The sequence below is a fragment of the Hipposideros armiger genome, unplaced genomic scaffold (assembly GCF_001890085.2).
Source record: "Hipposideros armiger isolate ML-2016 unplaced genomic scaffold, ASM189008v1 scaffold_25, whole genome shotgun sequence".
Lineage (NCBI taxonomy): Eukaryota > Metazoa > Chordata > Mammalia > Chiroptera > Hipposideridae > Hipposideros > Hipposideros armiger.
The window spans coordinates 2,769,663-2,797,330 of NW_017731375.1; the positions used below are offsets into that span (position 1 = coordinate 2,769,663).

The 27,668-nt window shown below is 38.0% G+C and overlaps 1 protein-coding gene across 1 annotated transcript; it reads right to left on the reverse strand.

Moving 5' to 3' along the window:
* Positions 1–961: 961 nt before the first annotated feature.
* On the reverse strand, positions 962–26,386 carry PANK3 (pantothenate kinase 3). The gene is made up of 7 exons (XM_019635972.1): positions 26,053–26,386; positions 18,120–18,472; positions 15,443–15,696; positions 12,961–13,137; positions 11,145–11,268; positions 8,139–8,264; positions 962–7,195 (listed from the first exon to the last, which is right to left on the reverse strand). The coding sequence occupies exons 1-7, from the start codon at positions 26,078–26,080 to the stop codon at positions 7,145–7,147; spliced, it is 1,113 nt and encodes a 370-aa protein (XP_019491517.1). The 5' UTR covers positions 26,081–26,386; the 3' UTR covers positions 962–7,144.
* Positions 26,387–27,668: the final 1,282 nt, after the last annotated feature.

A 27,668-nucleotide genomic window follows, 5' to 3' on the forward strand; every position in this document is an offset into this window, starting at 1 on the left:
TGTGATACCGAAGAACACAGGAGTTCTGGCATCTCCTGTGAAGCACATCTAAGAGTCTGATCAAACCATGTCCACCTTCATTTCTCGTGTAGGGTAACGTGGCCTCAATTAAAGGAAAAGCTGAGCTTTTCACGTTAATAGATGTCTTAAATTTCAAGGGTTTCCATCTTTGAAGAACTAACATTTGTGTTTTCTAATGTTGTGGAAAGGAAGGTGGTGAAAAACTATAATTACACTAAGTCCCCGACTTATGAACGAGTTCCGTTCCGGTAGAACGTTCCTAAGTCGGATTCATTCATAAGTCCAACCAAGCGAGTCTTATACACTTTGACACAAATATACAATGTAAAGCATAAAAAACACACACAAAAATACTGTAAATAAACTTTTTACTTCTATAGTTACCTTAAAATGGTGGTACAACTGGCATATAGGGGATTGCATGAACTGACAGGAGAGTTACTAACTGGAGGAGCGAGGGCAGGTGGGAGATGGTGGGGCTGAAGCATCATCAGCAATAGCAGATGGAGGGCAAGATGGACACAGGCTCCAGTTAAATTGACCTATATAGAGTATACTTTTCTATCTGTTGTACTGTCTTTGTGGATTTTTAATTAAACCTTCTCATTTACAATTCAAATATCCTGATTTTTACACATGAGCTACTTCTGCGATTTGTTCGCAGCTACGAATGTTCGTAAGTTGGGGACCTACTGTACTTCTCTTACATAGGTGAGGCAGATACATAACACTTTCTCTACAATTAGTTCACTCAACCAATATTTACTGAAGGCCTTCTCCGTGCCGAGTACTGGGGATCCAGAGGCGAACATGACTAAGCAAAGTCCTTGCTCGCAGAGTTTATATTCTACGGCTAGTTTCAGTTAAACCTTAACATTTAATCAGAGTGGAAATGTGGGAGTACAATCTCTAAAACAAAGAAATAATAAAAAGATACACATAGTAAACAACTTAGAGAATTTATTTATAAAGTAGGAAATAAAAAGCATGATTTTAACATTTAGAATATGAACAAAACTAGAAAGTTAAACTACAGAAAAGGCAGAGTACTGAAGTTGGCTTAAAGGCCATACAGTTTATTTACATACAAACCAGCAAAACCCAAGTTTCTTTCATGCAAGTAAGTGTTAAGGAAGAGTGTGGTAATGTTTACAGAACAGGCCACAACAAATATTTTAAAAATTTACATAAGAAACTGTACATAAATGAAAAAATAAATTAGACCATTTACAAGAAATGTTTTATAGGTTACAATAGGCTATAACTTAGTTTATTATGAATAAAATTTGTAGCACATCATACATTTTTACATTACAGATTCAGTGTTAGAAGAAATCCAACATGACAAAGCTTAGACTTGACAAGAAGAATGCAATAGAGGGAATAAGGCAACTTAAACTGAAATGGCTTGTATAAGTAAAAGTAACACATACGAAGATCTATGTATGATTTGGTCAATAACTGGGCAAAATTAAGACAACTTCAGTCAAAAAGTCAGTTTCACTGTAGTTGAAATAAAAAATGAAAGCACATGATGTTTTAAAAAAAATGATAAAAACATCTTAACATGACTTCCATCCTAATTCCACTAATTATATTTGGGAAAGGAGACTAGGATATTGATGTCAGGTCTATAAAGTTATCTCGTTTCTAAATGTAAACTAAAAAGAGTATCTCAGAAAAAAGTGACAAATTTCAAAATGGCTTAATATTTGCAACAAGTACTGACTGATATCCATATGATTCAGATACAATGTAAGGCTAAAATCATCTCAAACTATCTGCATTATTTATGTATACTTTACAAATTATGTAAAAGCAGCTATGTCTCCTTTGAAAGCTACTGGAACTGTTAAGCACTGCAGTGTATGAATGTTAAAAACAAAAAAATACGTATAGCACTATCTTAAAATGGAAATTTACTTGCGTATTTATACAATTCAAAATCTTGAATTTTAACTTCACTCCTTTGAAAATTGCATTCCTCATTAGTTCTTTTAAACACAAAATTAGTGGCTGCTACGACAAAAAGACTGAAAAATCTAAAAGAAAAATAACCTCTGACTAAAGAAAGAGCCAGAATGTAAAGATTTTGATTTTTTTCTTAAGGAGAAAAAAACCTGACTTCCTGTTACACGTCACTCAGCACTAGCTCAGCACCTAAAGCCCCACTATCAGCTCACTGCTCCGTTTATTTTAAATAGTGTGATGGAAATGTCAGACACGTGTCCAATCCGATTATTCTGACAACCCTAAGGGTAAGAGTGTTTCTGGTCTCATATTTGAGGTAGGGGACTACACTACGTAATGAAATATTGAATTCAACTAACTTGTAGGTAATTAAAATTGTTTTATAAATTTCACTACAAATTATTTGACAAAAGCAGTACATAATTCCAGGAGGGGTTTATGTCACATCTCTCTCCACTCACAATGTTCAGAAATAAACAAGCTTGAAGAAAAGGGTCACTAAAAACTCCCAATATAGTTAATATTCAAACATCTATGGACTTAGTGGGATGTTTCTTGTTGTACAATGGAAAAGTTATAATAATGGCCATATAATTTTGAAGTTAACATGGTAAAAATCCCAGATACCTTTACAGATGAAAGTACGCACACTTTTATGGCCATATATATATAAAACCCTTCAGATTACTTTAATTTAAATTACTGCCTGCTTGGCTCTTACAGGCAGTAACATAACATTATGAGAAAAGAACTAATACCATTCTGTTGGTTTAGTGAGAATTCAAAATCTAGTACCTGTCAACATATACAAATAAATTCCAAAACATGATGCCAGTATCTGAACCAGCTGTTTTAGTCATTCCAAATGCTGCCATGAATGAAGCAAAAAAGCTCTTTCTCAGGATCCTGATGGTAGTTGATTCCACTGTAACAAATCAATTTCCTCATTTTACAAATAAAGAAAACCACATTCAAAGACATTAGACCAGTACCTGGTGCTGTTTCTAATACAATATGAAATTATGATCCCACGTCCACAGATGACATAAAAGATAGGGATTGCTTTAAGAAAATGTGAGCTTTTTGGAAGTGGAAATTACTCAAAATTTAGATAAGGCTGCAAAGCTGGGATGACTTTTCATGCCATAATTTTAATAGGCTATTGAAATACTTTAAAGGGAAAAAAATTACTTTTTGGGTCTTTGATGATTATTACCAGGCTCAATAAAAATATAAAACAACTTTTGTCTCAAGTATTGAAAACAGGTGGTAGTATAAAGCACATTATTTTGTGAGATTATATGATAGAAAAAAGTTGGCTGAATTCCTTCAGTATTAGAATAAAACACTAAAATAAATGTATTGGGGAAAATTAGGACATCACTGACATTTCATGGCAAATCATCTTAAATAGGTCAAGGAGTAGTTTTTTAAAAAGGCAATATGTTTCTAGTATTTTGTTTATACGTACCACAAAATACTAAGTTAAATGAAAAATAATGTACACTCATTTTCCTGGTGATTATTCTTTTTCACATGGCTTTAAAGGAGAGTTTCTAAACTACATTCTCAAATGTAATAGATTAAAAAGCATTAAGTGCTCAACCAGAAAAAAAAAGATAAAATATGAAAAATTTTGTACACAACAAACAGTGGTTACAAAGGACATCTGGAAGCTATTACCTTGCTGAGCGCTGCACCCAAGAATGCAACCTTGGAAGTCAAGGCAAGACGCCATGCCTGCTCTGAGGCAAGAATTATCGCTAGACACGGAGGGGAAGCTTTGCCCTTGCAGCTGCATCATTCTGCTTACAAAACTGAAACTGTCGGGAACCAGTCCTTACACAGCACTTAATATCGCAATCACATTTGCACGCAAAGGCAAAAACTCAGGAATCTTTAGAGTCTAATATTTGGCAAATATTCTGAACCTCTTGAAGGACTGTCAGTTACCAGGGATATGTTATTGGCAGTAGCACTGACGTTACCTAAACTGAGAGTCCACCTATTTAAATTAGAGTTGCTGAGCAATGAACTGCCCGTGTCGACAGGCAACCAAATCAACTAATGCTTTGTCTGTGGAGAAATCAGGGTGCAGAACTGAAAGCCATTAGCTCTGAAAATCTCTGGTTATAACAGGCAGTCTTTTTTGGGTGGTTGTGGAAAGTTCTAGACCTTGTGTTCTTTACCAAGCCCCAAAACAAGCTGATAGTGCTCCCTGCATTTGAAATGTTATCAAAATGTTTAGAACTGAAAAATCCAAAAGTTATAAAGAAGATTCTCTTGTGTGTACATAACTCAATGAAGAATTAAAAGGGCCTCTTTTTACTCCTTTACAACTGGTTTCTTGCAGTTAAATTAGATAAGGCGGGGGGAATGTATTGTAAATCGCTTGAATCATCAAACTTGCTTCAGTGAAGGAAACAGGCATTTTGGAGGCTGGGGGCAGTCAGAGTGTGTGTTGGGGAACTTTATCAGCTCCACACTGTGATGAGGTGGCAGGATGCAATGTGAAGTATTTTTGGAAAGGTCAGAAATCAGCTTGTCTGGGTAAAATAAATTCGCCGAAATCAGCTACTTCCTATCCCCCCTTCTCTAAAAAACAAGGTTCTCATATTTTCCCCTCACACTTTCTTTAAAAGCCCATCTTCATGAAGTTTTAGTGGCTACATCACAGTGCTAGCTCCAAAACTGCTCTAGTACAGTAGCCACTACCCCAGTGGGGCTGCCAAGAACCATGGCTACTGACGTGTGGTTAGTCTAAGCTGAGATGTGCCGTAAGTGTAAATACAAACTGCTGCTTTAGACAACTAAGTACAAAAAAGCCAAAACGTAAAATGTCCCCTAAATAACTTTTAATATTGATTACATGTTGAAGTAACATAGAGAATATACTGTATTAAATAGGAATATATAATGAAAATGAATTTCATCTATTTTTTACTTTTTAAATGTGCCTACTAGAAAATGTGACGTTACACGTGGCTCACATTTTATTTCTGTTAGCTCTGTTCAGGAAGGCAGAACTCTGAGGCATTATGTTGATTGGGATTAGAATCAAACCTCTTCATGACTGTACGCTTAGAAGGAATTTGAAGTCATAATCAAAAACTAGAATCGTGGCAGCCTCCATCATAATTCTGTGTTATTATTCCAGTAATTCTAGGTTATCCATGAGAATTGTCACGAGCAAGTGTGGTGGGATGGTACTCCCCTCTACATGCCTTATAGCAGGTAACTTCAGTTTCAAAGGACAAAAAGTAGGAATTAAGTCCCAAATTAACCAAAGTATTGATCAAATTAACTTATATAGACATTGATCATTCCATTTCTCTCTTAAAGACCACCCCAAACCTATAGCTGCTAATGTACAGTTTGCCACAGGAATACAACTTGAAGTTATTGTCATTTAGAAATAAATACTTTTTGTACAACCCAAATCACAAATTTGAAAATAAACTGAATAGATGGCTTTGGCTGATATATCTTGTCTCACTATAATGGAAACATTAAAAGAAAGAAGCTTTTAGTCACTGTAGGTTTTCAAAATGACTAGTGCTTGACATAAATTCAAAGTTCCAAATATTCTAAATTCTAAAAATTACCTTGACATACTTTCCCCTTTACCCATTCACTTCTATTATTCACTTTAATGTCTTTAGATAAAGAAAACTGAATTCTAAATATTTGAGCACAAAATTTGAAAACTACAGGAGAAATGTCTTTATCAAGCACCTCTTGGTAGTCTAATGAAAATTATTCTCTATGGAGCAAAACTGTGTGTTCTGTAAAAACACGAACACGTCGTAATACTTCTTCCTATAATGTAAACAACTTTAAGCTCTTCAAAGCACATCCAGATTCCCTCGTAATTTCAGGAGGCAAATTTCCCCCCCAAGCCTCTCTACTCTGTAAACCGTAAATACCAGTCTTAGACAACTTCACAGAACTACTGGACCTCCAAAATGTTACTGTCAAAGTAAAAACCTGAAAAAACTTATAACGTTATAAAAAAATGATTCAAAATAGAGAACAAATTCTAAGACAAAGGGATTTACAAATTTTGGAACTATAATCCTCTGATTACCAGAATGTATAAAACACTGATCCTCTTGTAATTTTGCAGTACTGCCTTAGAGTCACAGAGTTTCAAAACAACTCATCTCTCAGATTTCCATAACATCCATTTAGAATAAATGTGATTTTGATGCTGTTCACAATAGAATTACATCTTGCGCTTTGATGGTTCGGACCTAATTAAACAGAAATGGCTGAGTCTGGGCCTGAGATAAGCGTGGTACAGGAAAAGCACAGAACTCCACCAGTGCATGCAAACCATACTCCATCAAAATAGTCCTGGGACCTCATCAAATGGGCTTTCCAATAAGCAATTAAGTCTCCAGTTAAAAAATACTAAACATTTTATAATGTATTGATTACCTATTAAAATACAGAAAGTGCAATATCACCAAATCTGTGCATTATCTAGAATTCATTTAAAATTCAGGCTAATATTTAATAGTATTTCAATTAAATCATGGCGTTGGAAAAAGGTACTTCTGGGAAAAGATTACACAAACGTACTTTTTTTGGGGGGGCGATATGTTAGGAAAACTATAATAATGAAAATTAATATTGCCTTAACATTTCTAAAATCACATGAAAATGATCATCTTTGATTGCCATTTCAATTAATCTTGACACAGGGAATGTTACTGTCTGTTTACTAGTAACCAAAACACACATAGAACAGACTTGTAACAAATATTCAGAATCAATTATTTTCATGAGCTAAACATTTCTGAGATTTTTAAGATTTGTGTTTGAGCATACAGTACTGTAATGTTGGCTGCATAAAATAAATAGAAAATCTTTTTGAGAGAAAGCTCAATTATCAGAGGCTGTATTGCATTTAACACTGGCTATATACAGAAGGGAAAGCATTTCAATTAGAAATACTTCACCTGTTTCCAAGTTCTGTCTTTTAATATGGCAACATTTAGCGGCTTACCATTTTGACATTTAAAAATCAACAGGAATAGTGCTACTTTTATATATCCTTTGGTTCCCAATGACAAATAATGCAGTAATAACGCCTCTGGTTTTCAGTTCCTCTTAGATGACATTTATTAGCAGAGCGAAACCTGACGCTTTAGCTGAAATTTGGCAGCCCAAGAAGTGCACCAACTGCTCCAAAGTATCCCTGTATAGTGTTAAAACAATGATTAATGTAGTACAGCCTTTCCAGTTAGCATACAGCATTAACTAGTATTAAGAACGCATTTATATTATAATCTACTTAAGAACATCTATTCAGAAATTAACAAATTCTGTGTTGTCAGCTATTGTAAAGAGTTTTTTAACTGTATTCTCAATATACCTTTGCAATACCTATTTTTAATGTGTGGCTTTTAGACACTAACGCTTCCGGGGCTATTATTGCAGTTCTGTGCCCTCTCCCCTCCACCCAGTAAACTTCCTGTGGCTCCCCTGCCACTCTCACAGCATGCTCCACGCCACGCAGAGCTGCACGAGGGTAACACCATTCTGGTTGTATAGTCAGAGCAGTGCCAGTGAAGCACGGACACTTAGTGTTTGTTCCCTTATAAGGGAACAAACACTGACTCTGTGTTATTACATTTTTAATATATCCATTTGACCAGAAACAAAGTAATTCAAGGTAAATTTACTTAATCCAAAACATTATGTGAACTGGTATTTGCTTAGATCAGAATTTAACTAGATATAGTGAATAAATACAAAAAAAAAGAAAAAAGATTAAGAACAATTTTCATTGCTAAATTATCTATTTTTGTATTGTTCACATTGAACATTTGTTATCTCATGGGAGGGGGAAAAAACAGAGAAAACAATTTAACAAAGCAAGTCATCACAGGCAGCCCCAGCATTTAAGGAGCTCACAGACCTGATATTGCTCTCTTAGAAGGACTGGGGTGTTCTTGTCTTAATGGGGTGCCTGCCAGGTTACAGTAAGCCCGAGTCCCCAACTCAAAATGAAGTGAGGGAATCAATATACTACTTAGGTCAATTGTAGTTTTATACTTATAACTACAGAGCAAGAAGCAATATATGGGACCTGCATATAAAAGCGTTATATTAAAATTCACAAAGCATTATTTCCTTACCTCATGCTCTAGAAACAATGCTTTCAGTTGACCTTTTGACCAGTAATCCAGTGCATATGCCAAAAGTTTCATTGAGAGAGTATTGACACGTAAAAAGTTTCCAACAAAGACAACTCTGTTTATTTTCTAAAAGAAAAGAAGAAAATGACTTGAAAAAAGAATTATGACGTGGATTTCACAATACAAAATCTCTACTTGACAATGCAAACTACCTTCTCTTAGTGTCTACTACATCCCTGGTTCATACCTCCATAATCCTGAATATTTAACAATTAGCTCTGGACATGTCACTACACATTTGTCAAAACCCATAGGATGTACACAGCAGACTCAAATGTCGCCTACGGACTTGGGGTGAGAATGCTGTCAGTGCAGGCCCACTGACTGTCACAGACAGAGCGACGTGCTGCTGGGTGTGGACAGCAGGGGGGCTGTGCCTGTGTGGGGTCAGGAGTATGCAGAAACTCTACTCCCCACTCATTTTTATGTGAACCTACAACTGCTCTAAAAAATAAAGTCTATCCATTTTAAAAGGGAAAAGCTCTTGAAAGACTGTAGTAAATGATTATAGATGAGACTTTTTGAAAATGGCCAAGAAATAATCTGTTTAACAAAGTAAGTTAGACAACCGTTATTGATGAGATTAAAGGAAGAATATTTTAAATGCGTTTAGGGTTAAAACAAGCTGTAAACTTGGCCAGCATGTTGCAATGTATGCTCAGCCATGACGTGCAGCCCTGGACTTTATACCGAAGTGGAAGCAATGCTGACTGGGGTGCGGCGTACACACCCACCCCTGGGCTTCCAGCACTCTGTCCAAGCCTAACCCATCAAGCCACTCTCTCTGCTAAGATTCTACTCACGCATTTAGTTCCTTAGGGATCTCTACGACTAGGAAATCTTAGATGGAGGAACTGGTGTTTGTATCTACACAAAACCTATTTCTACTGGCACAATAATATATTGACTTTTGAGTATACATTTTTGTTTTTTGGGTTTTTTCGGTTTGTTTGTTTTTTTAGCTGAGCCATCGTACCACCTGTTGGCAGCTCAGCGGCAGCTAAGCTCGGGCAGGGAATTGAACCAGCGACCCTGTTGCTCAGAGCTCACACTCTTGAGCGAGCTCTTAACCAACTGAGCCACTTGACTGTCCCATGAGTATACATTTTTGAACATTAAATTTGGACAGTGTAAACTGTGGCCTTAAATTATTGTTAAGAATATTGGCCAGTGACAATCTAGACCTGCAGGGCTATGAAAAAACATCCCGGATTATAGTGAGTCCCCAAAAGTGAAATATTGCCAAAACCTTGGTCAGAATGCCTACCAACTTCCTACACTGTTATTAAGAAACTGAAGAGATAAAACTCTGGATTTAAATAGAATAATTCAGAGGATTAATTCAGGTTTGTGCACAGTTGTTCTCTCTGTTGGAGCCTCTTCCCCCGCCAGATATCTACACGTATGATTCTTTTACCAACTTCAAATCTTTGCATAAAGGTCACAATTTCAGTAAAGCCTCCGTCAACTACCAATTACTCAGCAATCTGTCCTCCACTCTCGGGTCTATTCTGAATTCTCTGTGTCCTGTCTGATTTTCTCTTTTTGAAAAACAGCATTTGTCACCTAATACAAACTAAACGATTTGCTTATTTACTGCATCATTAGAATGAATGCAAGCTCCACAAAGTCAGAGATCATTGTTTTCTTCACAAATGGACCCCAGTGCCTAGAACCATCCCTGTCACATGGCGTTCTGTAAATATTTACTCAAAATGAATGAACAAATGAAAGGTTACTTCAAAAAGCAAAATTCTCTATTCATTTAAAAGTATTTGACATTTACAAAAATTAAATAGGCAAATATACCCATCACATGCACGCAGGACTATAAAGCCTCCTTCAAATAAAAATGACCCATTTACGAGCTAAATCTAACGGTAGAGGCGTCAGATGTCATGTGAAGAGCCAGGCTCAGTGCCTTCATAGCCCTGTACAATGCTGCTTGATCCATATGCAACAAGGCAGCACTGTAAAGAAGCCGAGGGCAGTAAGCAAACTTCCAAGCACTCCACTCATCAAATGCAACATTAGCAGGAAAAAACAACACTTTTTTCTTATACATCATCAAGAGATTTAGTCTGTATAATCAGGTGCCACATAACAACATTTTGGTCAACGACTGACCGGATATACGATGGTGTTCCCTTAAGATTATGAACCAGAGAAATTCCTATTACCTAGCGACGTCACAGCCATGTCACTGCCATCTTAACGTTGTAGCACAGCGCATTACTCCAGATTGTGCTGATGTTGGTGTAAACAAACCTGCACTGCCAGTCGTATGAAAGTATAGGATGTACAATTGTGCACAGAACGTAATACTTGATAATGATAAATGACTATTTACTGGTTTATGTATTTACTATACTAGACTTTTATTGTTACTTTAGAGTGTACTCATTCTATTTATTAAAAAAGTCTAAGGTAAAACAGTATGCTGTATTACGCCAGTAGCAGCCTCACACAATCTCGTGTTTGCCAGGTCTCTTGAGTGCATCATTTCCCCTTGTGCTTGACTGAATCTCTGTTGTTTTGTGTAAGTAACGTACTGTACAGGCTCGTAGCCGAGGAGCAGCAGGCTGTCCTACAGCCCAGGTGAGCCGCAGGCTGTGCCCTCTCGGTGTGCGTCCGGGCGCTCTATGATGTTCGCACATGAAGTTCCTAACGACACATTTCTCAGAACGGCCCGTCGTTAAGTGGCACATGACTATTTCTGAAAAGGTGAATTGAAAATACCTGTCCTATTTCTGATTTGAGTGATCTGCTACATTCTTTAATGGTAATGTACCAGCTGGGTACATAATACATATGCTTAATGAGTCTTGGGATTTAATGCATTAGGAGATCTCGACCCTATAGTCCCCCTTAAGGAACACAAAGAAGCCCTGCTATATGTACATCAACTTCAATTCACATTTTTCGTATAATTATAAATGTCCTTACCTCATTTACAGCACACATTCGTGCCACAGAACCAATGTTATTGGTGATAGTTACTAAGGTAGCTCTTGCCAGATCTTCTTTACTAACAGATTCTCGCTTCTCCTTATAAATCATGTTCCCAAAACTGCAGAGAAATGAGAAAACAAAAAAATCAAATCTGCTGATAAAAAGCAACATTTCATATATCTTGGAAATTTATCCTACAGATAAATCGACACATTGGATTGTCGGAAAAGTCATGACGCATTTTTGCAATGGACAACAGGAAAAACACGTCATGACTTTTCCGACCACCCAATATATACGAGGTTACTCATCGATCTACAAAATGTACACAGCAAAATACTGGAAACTCAAGCATCATCAATCAATGCAATATCATGAAGCTGTTAACAAAGGGGAGAGGGCAGGGAGGGAGAAAGGTAAGGGAGGAAAAGGGAGGAGAGGGGAGAGAAAGAAAGGGAGGGGGCACACAGACTAGGATATACTACTGTTGAAGAGTATATACAGTGTGCTTTTTAATGGTATATAAATGTTACCTTCTATATCAGGGAGGGTAAGGATATGTATTTGTATAGAGAAACACTGAAAGGATACTCAATTAATGAAAATGGTTTCCTATAGGGTGCACTCAGGAAGACTTCTTAATAGCTAACTTTCAAAATACAGGAGTATTCAAAATTTAAAACCTAAACTGGGTAACAGGAAGCCCCCTTACAACTTCCTGATATATGTAATACTTTCTGAAAACTAAGCAACTTTATTTTTTAATTTTTCCATTACAGTTAACATACAATATTATGTTAGTTTCAGGTGTACAACATAGTGATTAGACATTATATAACTTACGAAGTGATGATCTCCGTAAGTCTAAAAGCCATCTGACATCATACATAGTTCTTACATTATTATTGACTATATATTCGTTATCCTGTACTTTACATCCCTGTGACTGTTTTTATAACTAGCAATTTGTACATCGTAATCCCTTTCCCTTTTTTACCCTTTACCCCAAATCCCCTCCCACCTGGCAGCCACCAATTTGTTCTCTGTATCTGAGTTTCTGTTTTGTTTGTTCATTTATTGTATTCTTTAGATTCCACACATAAGTGAGATCATATGGTATTTGTCTTTCTCTGTCTGATTTATTGCACTTAGTATAATACCCTCTAAGTCCATCCACATTGTCACAAAAGGTAAGATTTTAATCATTTTACGGTTAATATTCCATTGTACATATGCACATTTTCTTTATCCATTCATCTATCAATGGACACTTAGGTTGCTTCCATATCTTGGCTATTGCAGAAGACAGTGAACATAGGGGTGCACATGTCTTTTCGAGTTAATGTTTTGGATTTCTTCGGATAAAGACCCAGAAGTGGAATTGCTGGGTCATAAGATAGCTCTATTTTTAATTTTTTTAGGAACCTCCAAACTGTTTTCTGTAGAAGCTGGAACAATTTGCAATCCCACCAACAGTGCACGAGGGATCCCTTTTCTCCACATTCTCCCCAACACTTGTTCTTTGCTGATTTACTGACGCTGGCCATTTTGTCAGGTGTGAAATGATATCTCATTGTGGTTTTAATTTGCATTTCCTGATTCATGATGTTGAGCATCTTTTCATATGTCTGTTGGTCATCTGTATGTCCTCTTTGGAGAAATGTCTATTCTGGTCCTCTGTCCATATTTTAATTGGATGGTTTTTATTTATTTATTTATTTATTTATTTTTTGGTGTAAGTTGTATGAGTTCCTTACATAGTTTTGATATAAATAAGCAACTTTAATTACAACATAAATGTTAAACTTACCTAGATGCTACAGCCCAACCTGGAAGACCAAATCTTTCATAATCTCCTCCATAAATATCACGGACCAGCTTGTCAGCTTGGGTGCTGTCACCTTTGGATGCCATTTCAAGAGCCTCTTCAAAACTTTCACAGCCAGTCAATAAACTGCATAAGCCCAGAAAAGTACCTCCTCCAAGGCTAAAGAAAGTAAAGAAACATGATGAGCTGCATTTATACATTGTGTTCTTTCTCCAAGGTGAAAGGGTGAAGCACTTATTTACTCAATAAACACGCAGAAAGAATATACTGCTAATGCTAAGTGCTGAAATATTAACATAATGAGGAAAGGTGAAAAATGCTTAGCAAAACCAAACTTGTTAAATCAAAGAATAAACTAAAGGAATAAATGGCTTGCTGGAAACAGCATGAGGACAGGAAGGGATCTTTTTATTATCCAGTATCTTCAGCTGATACTTTATACTTCGTAATTGCTAAAACTAAACGTTTCTGTATGCATTAAATGAGAATAAGGGTTAAAATCAGTACTATATTAAAAGGAGAAAACTGGTAATTCTAAATGGCTTCCAGGAAATGATTTTGTGCAAGGCCAATGTACTTGGCCTGACAAGGCTAAAATCAATTCAGTGAGATATATTAACATTTCACATGACCTAGAAATGAACACAGGAAATTTACGTCAGGCAGGTCATCATGTTAATGACACAAATTTACTTGGTTCTGTTATTCTTTTGGATGTGCTCACAAAATGACATCAAGCTCACTCTAATTCCTAAAATCAAAACCTTTGCTTCCTAGTCTCACTTAAAATTCTAACACGTTCTATCCCTGAATAACTGTTGGAATTTAGTTAACAGGCTGGATTTCTGTCTTTTAGAATTGATTTAAGTGAGGTAATACTGTAGTCCCCTCTTATCTGCAGGGGACGCATTCCAAGATCTCTACTAGATGCCTGAAACTGCAGATAGCAATGAACCCTTGTTATTTGCTATATATACACACACTTATGATAAATTTATAAATTAGGCACAGTAAGAGATTAACAATAACTAACACTACAATAGAACAATTATAAGAATATACTGCAAGAAAAGATGTGACTGTGGACACTCGTGTCAGGGGATCCCTTGCTGAAGTTTTTCTGGCACAACGTGTTGCCATCAGTTGGAACATGTTTTCTGTTCACGTCTTCCACCCACAGATGTAATGCCTTTTCCATCGTAACTAAGCACTTACCATGCACATGGCTGTAACTTTTGCAGTCTGAGGCATGACAGCAAAACTAGCAGGCATTTTTTGTCCTTCTTTGCTATTTCACGCATAGAAAATTCGTTCTTACCATAGATCTTAGGAACCTCGGCATATTATGTTTTTCTTTCCTTATTATTAAGTCAAGGGCATTCACCTTTTCACTTAAAGAAGCACTTCAAGACTTCTTGGTGTATCTGAATTGCCAGCATCACTATTCTTGTGCTTTGGGACCATTATTATTTAGTAAGCGTTACTTGAACACAAGCACTGTGACACTGTGACAGTCGATCTGATAACCGAGTCGGCTGCTAAGTGACTAACTGGCAGAGAGTGTGAACACCATGGAGATACTGGACAAATCAGGACAGCATGGCGATCACGGTACTCAGAACAGTGTGCAATTTCTAGGTTACAAATTATCTCAGGAAATTTCGATTTAATAATTTCGGACTGCAAGTGACCATAGGTAAATGAAACCGTGCAAAGCAAAACTGTAGATGGGCAGGAGGGATTACTGTACCCCCCTGTAATTCTCTGGCGTACATTTACAATGGAGGTAGATTTTTAGCCATCACGGAAATGAAATACTACTTCAAGTATTATTTAAGTAGAGTACTACTTTAAAACTGAAAAGAATATTCACAGACCAATCTAAAGTATCCCCAAATCTTTCTTCCTCAATTAATACAGGAGTCTCCACACTCCTTAGAAATTGATAAAGTACATATCAGAACCATGAGGAAAATTTTAAAATCTCATTTCACATTCATGTTTTAGGTAGTATAGAAAATTTGATGGGATATTTGGGACATTAATATTATCCCATAAAGAGCTCATGTTAAATTCATCCTATAAGAATTAATTACAGTGTTGCCCTGTACTCTCCATGAAATCAGCATATAGCAAGCTTTAGGCTTAAATACATCTATAAAAAATGAAAAATAAGGAAACAAAAATGCTTTGGAAAATAGTTACTGGAATCATTCCAGACAAAATTTCACTCATAACATTATGGAAATTTTAATGCCAACTCATGTTAACCAAACATAAATATTTAATGATTTTAATCTGAGTTAACACTCATACCTTATATAACAGCAACACTTTGACTTATATTTGCACATTACATTTTTGATGTTGAACAAACACGTTATTTTCCTATGAAGCTAGTATTAATATATTGATTTCACAACTTCTGTGTACAAAACATACGGATGCTGCAAAGGTCGCTTACCTTGTTCCGGTTACTCGCTTATAGTTGTCTTTGGAATGGACTGCTAAAATGCTGACTCCCGAGCCAATGTTCACTACCAGCAGTGGATAGGGGTCATCCAAGTTAAAAGGCATCTTTTGGCATCGCTCCGGTTCTGAGGCATTAGCAAAATAATAGCACTCTGCTTGTCCATTGAAACTGACAGAATCTATATACAGCAAGCCCTTTACAAGGCAGTCAAGTTCATCCAGTTTGTGCAGGTGGAGGTTTCCAATCTGTAAATTAATACCAAAAGAAGTTTTATAAAGTGAACAAAGAACAGCATTCAGAATACTGAGTCAATTGTACAGTATAATTTTCAAATCATCTACAGCTCCCCCCAGTTTCACTTGTTTCGTGTCAGAATCTCTTCAGGATTTCATTGAGTCCAGTGGTTCTCAATGATAGTTGTGTTACCTCTTGGAAGCCCTTTTGAAAATCGGTGGGGACATTTTAGTTTTCACCAAGATAGGGGACAGGGGAGGACAGAACTAACATTTAATGGCAGGGACCTGGGATGCCAGACGTCTGTAATGGGTGGGGCAGTTGTGCCAAACAAAGAATTGTCCCATTCCTGCATTATCCTTGTTCTGACAGACATTTTGTAGGTAGCAGGAGGAAAATCTGTTTATACAATACTTATCTGAGCCTATGTAAGTAAGCACAAAGTATTTCCCAATCTGTGTGTATAAACAGTCTCATTTACATGGTTTTAATATATACTAAATTGCTAGGAATGCAACCACCAAATAAAGTGAGGGAATACTATACTTCTTACTGCTTGAAATTTTACCAAATGTGGTTTTAGCATCTTGGAAAGTTATATCCCCAACAGCAACACCATTTGTGGTATTTGATTCTCCAATAAAACATACCACATCAAATCTAGTATTTGTGGCTTTAGAGTTCACAGTGAATCTATGCAGGTGCAGGCATCTAACTGCTTCATTAAACCCTCTCATGTGCTCATACCAGAGAATCTACCTACTGATAGGCATATATATGCCTTAATTTCCTGTCTTCCTGTTATAGTTTGGGTACTAGTTTGAAATTATTAAATTCATTTCAGGTTAGTAGTCTGTTATAAAATATTTGTTACAAAAGACCTCAACTTAGATAACACTTCCTCTGGGAAGCTTTTCAATTCTCTAGGACTTACTTAGCACTCCTCCAGTGTTCCCAGGGCACCTCTTTAACCATAACAATAGTATTAATTATAAGGCATTGTACTTCTACTTGTAATTCACTTAATCTGTGTGGTCTAGAGTACTGCACTTTGAGGGCTAAGTTTATGTCTTCTTCCCAGCACAGTGTCTGTCTAGCACAGTAACTGACACATACTAGATGCTCAAATCTTAATGACTGAGCATCAACAAAAACAAGTACTACAGAAATTCATCACTACAAAATAATCAACACTTTAAAAGGAGAAACCAGAAGAAGTCCGTGTTTGGAGGCCAGTGTTCAGCGGCATGGTGAAAGCTGACCTCACAGACACCGCTTTTGGCAAGCATGTCCAACCAAACTGATCTCAGATTCCTGGAATTTATGTTCAAAGTACTCAATACAAATTGGTATTATCCATCAGAGAAAAAAAATTCTAATCAAAATTTAGACTTTTAAATTACCTCAAGTTGCAAGGGGCTCACTTATTGTGAGCCACATAAGTGATCACTTATGTTCTATTAACAGACATTTCTTATGTGAATTGAGAAATTACCTGGTGTACATGCATATTTTCAAGGAAAACAAACTTCAGTAGCCCTAAATACCAACTTTTTAACCTTTATCCTAATGAAAAGGATTAGGAGGTTGGCAAACCCCCAATAGCATGTACCTCAAATCAATGCTTATATAGACCTCTCGCCATATCCAAATTGCCCACTTTGAGACAACATAAAACCAGGAAGAAAAGCGTAACGGACTTTCCACCAGGTGTCTACTAATCAAAAGACACTGGCTTCAGTTGGGCTTTGGGCAGGAGATGGCCCTGGGAGAGATGACTATATGGATAATATTCAAAGAAACCATGCATACACAGCACAATAATAGTGGAAGTAATTCAAGCCCCATTTATATCTGGCTTTGTACACTGCCAAATTCATCAAAGTCCCTTTTATTGTAGCAGTCCCTAAAGTTAGCATGTTTTACCAAACACAGTAATACCTTGGTTTGCGAGCATAATTTGTTCCAGAAACAAACTACTCATATGGCAAGACATCACTTGTTTACGGCGTTAAAATGTATTAGAAATATTTGCACGTCTTGTAGAACACTCGCAAACCAAGTTACTCACAATCCAAGGTTTTACTGTATTATGTACAACAATGATCCCAAATCTGGGCAATTTTTACTAATCCTATAAAGGTGTTTAAATGCCCCAAATCAAAAGCTAATCATGTATCCTTTTGTAGCTCATAAGTGTGGTGACTGGGTGTTCACACTTCTGAGGTGTGTCTCCTTCAAACCTTGTTACGACATAGGTACATTACCCGTCTGCTGTGAACTTGAAAAAAAGCCAGTCATGAATACGTACTTCCTTTGCATCAGCAGGAGGAAGTAATGCACGAAACATGGTAGATGGAAACCTAGTTTCATATTTTAAAAACTGAAGTGAATGGCTATCAATTTTTGGCTTTGAGTAGTAACAGATACCTACTGTACGAAAATCTTTTTCAAACTTGTAAGCACCACCTCCTGTAGCACATAGCACCGTGTGTAACGTTGAGAAGTTTTTATCTCTTCCCATTTGGATAAAAGTAGGCAAGTCCTGGGTTGGAAATCTGATAAAGTGCAGGTTCCCTCTTCGGCCAAAAAGCGTTAAATCCTTCAGTTCAAGGTGTACGTCCCGAATACCAGTGGATCCATATGCTACATTAGAAGTCAAATACTTCCGGATACTTTTCAAGCTCTCAACTTCTTCTTGTTCTTCTTCTGCTGTGATATCAATAGGTTCAAAATATGAGAGCTTTACTAGAGTTCCCCCAATGTCCATGCCAAACCATGGGAAAGCTGTGGATAAAAAAAAAGGATACAAATATATTTTTGGAAATGCAAATTAGGAACTAGTTCATTAGCCACAAACTTCATTTACTTGCAATCATGCCTTCAGTCAGTAACACTTATGAGGTAAGATGTATCTTCTATGTGCAACTCACCTTTTCCCCTTCCAAGTATTATTTGTATATTTTCTAAAAACTCCTAACATAGGATGCTGCTAGCTGGCCCAGGGCCTTTTAATTCCTGGTCTGGTAGGCGTTCCTTTTCATTTATGAAATACCATGTGAAAAATTGGGGCTAATTCTGTTTTAAATAAATAGGTCATCACCTAGGGCTTGAAAACATTTCTACCAAGATTTACTGTAATAAAATTGGCCAATAATCACTTAAGGTAACAAACACTTCAGGGGAAAATACATCCTTAAGAAGAAACCTTTTCTTTGCTCATAGAGCATATTAGGTTTCTTTAGTGCAGCTGGTTGATAAAATTAGCTGTTAATAATGTTGATAGTAAGAGTGCTTGGAGGCAAGCACATTTTGGGGAGTGGGGCACGTACAATAGTTTGGGGCTGGGACGTGGCGCTTTTTCACTAACTGGGCCATGTGACTGGAAAAGCCGTTAACCTCTGCACCTTAGTTTCCTCAACATCTGTTTCTGTTCTCCGGGAGTTTTAGTATTATGAGAGAGACTCAAAAATAATTTAAGACTTAACATACATAAGTTACAAAATGCCTGGTAAAATGAATTAACAATTTTTAATGTAAAACTTGTTCAAGAAAACTAGTTCCCTCGAAAATTCTACATTGTTTCTTAAATATTCATATTATTTGATACGTGCGTACCATTAGAAACTCAGAACACGATTCAATGAGAAAGCATTCTCTACATTTTTCTATTTCAGAATTTATATTTACTGAAATTAGGAAATGAAATTGAACATGACGAAGGAGTAACTCTCATCTTCTTGCGGAGAAATAGCTCATTTATTTTTTGTATTTGAAACCCTAGTTGCAGATCCAGCTTTACATTAAGGACAATCTTAAGAAAGAAACATTAAAAAAAAAAAGTATAATGACTTTAGAACATAATTTAGGAAGCTAGGGCAGCAAGACCCTTAAACAGGCATTTTGCTTTTATCTCACCCGTAGATTTATATTATAACAATTAAGATGCAGAAAAAACTGACTACATTTTCTCAATTCTATTGGGTGGCTAGGCACAGAGGCCATTTTAAATAAGTAATACACTCTTGAAATGAACTACAGGCCATTTGCAATTTAAAAAATGTAGAAACCATAATAATATACCCTTAGGTAAAAAGAATGTGCTATCACATTTTACTTTCCGTTTATTCATGAAATCTAGAATTCCTGCTTTAACAGATTTACATAAAAGTTACATATTATCTTTCTCCCCCATTCAAATAAATCACTACTAGCAAGAAGAAATACTAGCAGTTCCAGAGGGGAAATTCACAGCAAGTGTTGCTTGGACAAACATATTTAAAGAAAATATGGAATAGCTCTATTGATCCACTAAACCAGAGGTTCCTTCAGCATTTTCCTAATTTGTTGAACAGATGTGTAATTAGGATACTTTTCAATGGGCATTAGATAAAACAGTGGTTCTTCTGATATTACATAAGAAAAATGAATTCTCCTATTTGATTGATGCTTTATTATAGACTGCATGGGAAGGGAGTGTGAAAATCACTATTGCCACATGAAGTACATTTCAGGATAGGAAAATTTGTACAAGGTGAGATTTATTAAGCTAAAAACCTGTATTTTCAAAATTCAAAGCACATTAAAAATCACAACGTTTGCACTTTTTCTTCCTGTGCATTTGTCAGTGTCAAACACACACAGATGTCAACGTATACACACAAATAAAAATGTTAACTCAGAGAGCAAACTACAAAGCTGCAGCCTTACCAAGTTCAAAGTTCATGCCATTTTTATTTTCACTCGGAAGTCTCTCTTTACTTCTAGGTTATAAATACCTAAACGCTGACATTGTTAAAAGCACAAATTCCAGCTAACAATTCTGTGAAGAACTTTTAACTCTTACATAAAACCGTGAATTACGTTTCAAAGTAACCTTACTGCCTAGGAAACTATTTCAAATTTATAGGTAAAGTATTGGACAGTGACAAATTATCTAATTTTTAAAGCTATGCACGAGCACCTAGGTTTTTGACCCAAAGTGTATCAGCACCAATTCCAAAATACATAACCCTGGAGCAGGCAGCAGGAAGGCTCACTGAACTAAAGCCTATTTTTAAAGTCTAGACCGTAGGAGAGCACTGTTTGACTCTTTCCCATTGAAAGAAAATGACTGGGTATAACTATCATGAAAATGATAAAGAAAAACAAAAACCTGCCACTGCTGCTTCTTTACAAACAAGGCCTCTGTTGATCTAGTTTCATGAAACAGCCAAACTGGTCCTATCTCAAAAAGGAAACATTACAGAGAAAGTAAAAAACACTTGTAAACAAAGATGTTATATTACTACAGTATAATGCATCTCTCATTTGTCTTAAGTTATATTAAATATTGAGTTATGAAATTTGGTATGTATTGGGTTGTCAGAAAAGTCATGACACATTTTTGCAACAAAAAACAAAGAAAAAATACCTCGTGACTTTTCCGACAACCCAATACATCACAAAGAAGAACCACCACCGACAAGCCAAACTCATGAAACAGAACAGTACCATTCAAGTTTAAACCTCTGTGTGACCCACTTGTTTGTATGTTGGACTAGAGAAACAGGTTTTATGAAACAACTAAATTAAATTTAAAATGATTGAATTTCCTTAAGGGTTACTGCCCAGAGGTAGCTTTTTAAAATCAACAGTGCAGAAAGCAGAAGACTCATCTCATATCTAGCCTATTAGCTATGTCTATTCTTTTAGTGCTGTCTGTTTTTAAATGGAGGATAACTAGAAATGCTAGATTGCAGACGATAAATTTCTTAGTAACCATAATATGCAAACATTACATGTCCCTTCTATTTCTAGTAGATCTCAATTATGACAATTTTCTTAATATTAGGAAGGTAGGGACTGAAAGAGAACTCAGCCTTGCCAGTGGCTCCAAAAAAAAAAAAAAAAGTTGGTAATAGCCATCTTTTGCATAGGGAGGCTTTCACTCAGCAGTTCTGGAATTCATTTCCTTATGCCAGAGAAGCAGTCACCATTACAAAGCATGGGGGAGGCAACAAGAACACAGAGGACACAAATTCTTCATTAGGATCCATCCTGTCATTTAGCAGTTGGTCTAATTATGAACTTTTACTCTTTCCAGTGCGTTGGGAAAAAACCCAACAACAACCTTTATGTTTGTCATTTTGTCACTGACCAAAATGAGAGGGGAGGGGGCGTGAAGCCCGAACATTATCTGCAATGAAAGTATGAAAATATTAAGGTTATTAAGTACAACCACAGGTCCACTAATAGTTCTATGGGGTAAGAAAAATATCAGTTTCCTAAGAAATCAGGCAAATACCTAGCTTTGTTGCTTGTAGCCAAGGGGCAGGTTAAAAGGTCACCAGTGCATAAGGGGCCTACTTACTGCATATAACCTAACATTTCTTATTCTTTTTAGTGGAGACTAAAACTCTCCACTGCCAAGGTGAAAAATGAACTAAAATACACATTAAAAGAAAACAAACAAAACATTCCATAAAGATAAATAAGTACCTTCATGATGGCAAATATACATTCCCTTCTCTAAACTGAATTTTTTAGCATCTCTTATGATCTGTGTATTTGGTTTTCAAAATAGTAGCTCCTATTCTATTGTTTCTCATTGGAGCCTACAAGAGCTGCTACTAGTTCCCCGTAAATTTCAAAAATATCCAAAAACTACCATAAGAATATAGTGCTACTAAGAATTATGTTTCTTATCAGATAGTGTATGCAAAAGAAATCCACATGTCTGATCATTTTATTTTTCTCCAAATACAAAAAGCAGTTACAATTCAACTCCGCTGATCATCTTTTAAATGCTTAAACAGCATTAGATAGCTGGCCACAAGGGCAGGCTGTTAATTTCTTAAAAGCTGTGTTACAAAACTTTGGTATTTTTCTAAGTATCGGTAAAGGGATGGGGGAGAATCGTTTACAATGTAGATTTCAGCCCAAAGGGATCCTATATCAAATTAGGATTTTTCTTTAGCATAGAGAAACCAAATGCTGAAAATGTTCAAAACATTACCGGATTATTTTAAGGAACAAAATTCTAAAATGGGCATGTGTACTAGTAAATTCCAGATATGCTTCAAGTTCTTGGATAAAAAAAATTTCACTCTTCCTAATAATCATTCCAAATAATAATGTTGGTGTTTTGAAACAGACTAAAAACAAACAAAAAACCCATCTTCACGCCGTCAGTATTATAATTCCTTAGAAGAGCCAGGTAATTCCCCCCCCCCACCTTGGTAAATCAGTTATATCCAAGGGGTTATTAGAAACTCTCATATCCAATTGCACCTTATTGTCTACTGGAATTCTTTTTTTTAATTTATTGGGGTAACACTGGTTAATAACATTATATAAGTTTCGGGTGTACAATTCTATTACCTCATCTGTATATTGCAGTCTGCTCACCACCCAAAGTCTAGACTCCACCCCTCAGCATACATTTGACCTTTACCTTCTTCATCCTCCCCCGACCCCCGAAATCACCATACTGTTATATCTGAGTTTGTTGCTTTCTGTTGTTTTATATCCTACATGAGTGAAATCATATGGTTCTTGTTCTTTTCTGTCTGACTTCTCTCACTTAGCATGATACTCCATGTTGTCACAAATAGCAATATTTCATCGTGGTTTTTTTGTTTTTGTTTTTTTTTATGGCTAAGTAGTATTACATTGTATACAAGTACCACATCTTTATCCAATCATTTGTCAAGACACTTGTTTCCATGTCTTGGCTATTGAGAATAAAACTGCAAGGAACACAGGGGTGCATATATCTTTATGAGTGTTTTCAAATTTTTAGGACAGATACGCACAAGAGGGATTGCAAGGTCATATGGTAGCACTATTCTTTTTTCTTTTTTCTTTTTTTAGCTGAGCCATCCAGGCAGCTCAGCGGCTGCTCAGCTCGGGCCGGGACCCAAACCGCTGTTGCTCAGAGCTCAAACTCTTGAGCGAGCTCTTAACCAACTGAGCCACTTGGCTGGCCCAGTAGCACTACTCTTAATTTTTCGAGGAACCCCATGCTGTTTTCCATAGTGGCTGCACCAGTTTACATTCCCACCAGCAGTGTACAAGGGTTTTCTCTACATCCTCTGCAACACTTTGTAGTTATAGAGGGTGTAGTTTTTTTGGGGGTGCTAATACAACCACTGTATAAGACGCATCCAGTTTTTAGACCCCCAATTTTTCGAATAAGGGTGCGTCTTATACATGGGGAAATACGGTATCTTTAGCTAACTTGAGTGATTTAAAAAATTAGAAACAACACTTTCTAGTTATCGAGGGTGCCAAAAAAATGTATACACATTTTAAGAAAGGAAAAAACTATTAGAATTACGCTGATGGGAACCACTTTGAGCACCCCTTGTAATTACAGAAATCAAATGGGACTTGTATTCATCTTTTGTTATTGGTATATATTGAGTATTACAATTTTAATACAGTTTTCCTTTCTTAAAATGTATATACCTTTTTTTTGGCACCCTCTGTATTTCCAGGGCAGTTCATACTTTCTTTACCCACCCTAACCCCCCCACACACACACGCACACAAGATGTTCTTTATTTTTACCATAAAGAATGGAATAGACAGTAAAATCATCTTTTACATATAAGAAGCTGAAAATATTTTAGACTTCAAATTAACTGACTAGTTTTTCAGTGTGACCACATTTTAACATTATTGGTCTCACAATGTGCCACAGTGTAATAGACAACTTACTTTGAAACAATAGGTGTTCTTTTATTTCTCAACCTCAAGTTTATTTTATAAACTTTTAATTATTATCTTTGCTGAAAACCTTTGATAGAGGTGGTATTCATACCTGATTATAAGTTTGCCCAAATCTAAGTAACCAAATCACTACTATGGGAAAAAGAAAAAAAAGAAAAAAAAATTCCTTAAGAGTCAGAATCCGAGCTTGTCATAGTGAAACTCATTTTACCACATGGAATTTCTAAGACAGGCAGAGAAAATGTATGTGTTGAGCGAAGATGCCCAAGTGTTTCACATACTGCATCTGTTCAAGGTTAGTTTAAATCAGCAAATGTAAATTAGAAGTGCTGCTATATACTTTGTCATTTAAGCCTTCACATCACTATTTTATAGACTCTTTGAACAAGAACGCTTTAGTTATCACAAGAAATCATCATTAACTTTTTTAAATTGGCCAATGTAACTATCCGATCAGACCGGTTGGTGTTTCTCAGGGTATGTGGACTATGCCCTATGGGTGAAGAAAGAACACGCGACTATGTGTGAGTCACTTGACTTAAAGCCCTGAACCTCACTGGCACAGAGCTGGTCGGCTGAGCCCTGGAAAAGTTAGTTTGTCAGTTCAATTTACTCATCTGTAAAATTAAGACCAAATTATCTCATATTTAAATAACAATTAGCGGTGTTCAGAGTGCTCTGGCATGCTTCCTCCCCGTGGAGGGTTACAAGAACTTTGATGGGTGGGAAAAGATGGTGCTCCCTTTTATAGATTTCTTAGAACTGTTGCAAAGATCCCACGTGACACTCTAAAAGCTGCAAAATAGCAACACAAGTCTGGGGTACAAGCATGCACCCCCACATTCCTAGCTGCTCTGGAAGAATGGACTTAAAAGTATGATCATCACAATGGCTGAGTGATTAAACAAGCCATTTACCGGGGCAAAAGGTTTTTAAAAGGCTGAAAATAAAAGGAAGCAAATCAAAGTTGATCTGCTCCCTGAAAGTATGGAAAGAATGTTTTCAAAAAGTACATGCATATGTAGTTAAAAAAAAATCTCTTAGTATTCACCAAAATATTTAATAGTTAACCACTAAGAGAGGTAAGCTCCGAGTGGTGGGAAATATCGCGATTTTTTTCTCTTCCTTTTGTTCATCTGTGTTTTTTGAAACAAACATAAACGAGTTATTCTTGTAAACAGAAATATGCCGCTGGCAGGTTACAAGCATGTACATTTAAAAGCTCTAATTCTAACTCCAGTGACAACTCCCAGGAACCCACTGGGATTTCAAGGACACAAGCAGGAAGCCCAGAAATCAGTAAAAACGGGTGGTAACTGCCCCTGCGCACTTTGACAGCCATGAACCACCCATTTTTCAACCTGACTGCGGAGGAAGCCCGGAGAGGGCACGGGTGGCTCGTGTCAGAAATTCCCTCTAGCACAACCCGGATCTCGAGGAGGAAGTGGGGCTGCAGGCGCTAGTCACACAAGTAGAGGGCGATGGGGAGGGGGCCGCGAACCCCACGCCGAATCGGCCCCTCCACCCCCAACCCACGCAAGGCGCCGGCGATGAGCGACGGGCCCCCGGGAACCAGGCCGCTCTGCCAAGGGGGCTTCCAGTCGGGGCCCAGGGTGCTCGCCCAACCCACGGGGCCCAAGCGCCCATCTTACAGGGTTTCTTGGCATCCTTGATCTTCATGGCGACGGCCTGAGGGGCGAGGGGCAGCCTCGGGTTCAACGCACCGAGGGTGGAGGTGGCGACTCCGGAGGTGGCCGGGCAGCAGTGCGCGGAGGCCGGGCGGGTTCCTCCCCTTAGGCCGGGCAGGCGGGGCGGGCCTAGGGCGGGGCAGCGGGCCTGAGGTGAGGCCCAGCCTCGGGGGCGGCCCCCCCCACCCCTGCGAGGGGCGCCGGACCGAGGGAGCTGGGGAAGGCCGCCGGCCTCGCCGCTCCAGGGCCCCCCCCCACCCCCCCTGCAGCTGCTCCAAACAAAAGGCCCGGTCCCCCGAGCTGCCGCCGCCGCACTGAGAAGTCGCCCGCCCGGGCAGAGCGCCCACGTGACGCGACCCCCCTCCTCGCCGCGCTCCGCCGGGCTGCTGGGGACTGTAGTTCTCCGCGTCGCGAGACCCAGCTCTCGGGGTGCGACTGTGCAGGGGGACTGCAAGGCCCAGGATGCATCGCGGTCGCCCCTCCACGGCCCCGCCGAGTCCCGCGATCGCCTCAGAGTGGTCCCAGCGAGAAGGGGGCGGGGTCTTGGTCACGCCAGCGACGAGGCGGCCAATGGTGACCGACGGATGGGTGGGCTGAAAAGTCTAGGGCTCTAGCGAAGCCCCGCCGCCAAAAGAGAAGGGGAAGGGCGCTCTGCGGGCGCTGTCATGGCTGTCGTGCAGGTCGCCGACTTTCCCTGGAGGCACAAAACCTGGTCGTTGTACCAAGGAAAGCGCTAAATGCAAGGCTCTAGAGGCAGTCTTTAGACAGACCGTTGAATGCATTTATAAATTAAAGTCCTTCACAAGGGAATCCCCTGGCTTTAATAGAGGCATGTCAGATACTGGGGGCTTGGAGTGATGGTAGTGAAGATGATGAAGACGGCAATAGGAGGAATAGGTAGCATTTATTAAATGCTTGCCATGTCCAAGGCACTCTGCTAAGCACTCTTTGTGAGTTGATTTAGTTTAGCAACCTTGAAAACTACTTGCAATTATTATTCGTTTTATTACTTATCACTCATTTTAAAGATGGGGCAGAAGAAGAGAAGTTAAGTCACTTGCAGAGCACATGCTCGCTGCCAGCATTCCATAGTCCCCTTAGGAGCTCTGCAGCCCTGCTCCCTGCTCCCGAAGGGGAAATTGATTCCCAGGGAGGAAAATTAGGTGCTCTAGTTCTCATAGCAAAGCCAGGGCACCCTTTTCTCTCTGCCTCCTAGATTCTGAGTCTTCTGGCCGGAAGAGGACTCTTCTGGCCTCCCCTCCGCATCTGTCCCCCACTTAGCTGACCCAGGATCCAGGCCACAAATGGTTTGAGAATTGGCGATGGAGGATTGGGCCTTTCTTGCTCTTTCCTTATACGGGGTAAGCCCAGGACTAAGGACAGGAAGGGACACAAACGACCACTGAGGGAACGCCTTCTAAGAGCTGGCACTACGCAAGGTGCTTTACTTTTTAAATTTTAATTTAAACTTAATCCTCACCACCACCCTTTGAAATATGATTAAGAACACACTTGAATTCACATTTTGGTCCTACAATTTGGCGATAAATTTGGGCAAACGATTTCATCTCTCTGGTTCT

Coding starts and splice junctions, on each gene's coding strand:
- PANK3 (XM_019635972.1), bottom strand. CDS start 26,080: ATGAAGATCAAGGATGCCAAGAAACCCT. Junction 15,697..18,119: donor TTGAAAAAGATTTTCGTACA/GTAGGTATCTGT, acceptor ATTAATTTACAG/ATTGGAAACCTCCACCTGCA. Junction 8,265..11,144: donor GAATGTGTGCTGTAAATGAG/GTAAGGACATTT, acceptor CTTTTCTTTTAG/AAAATAAACAGAGTTGTCTT.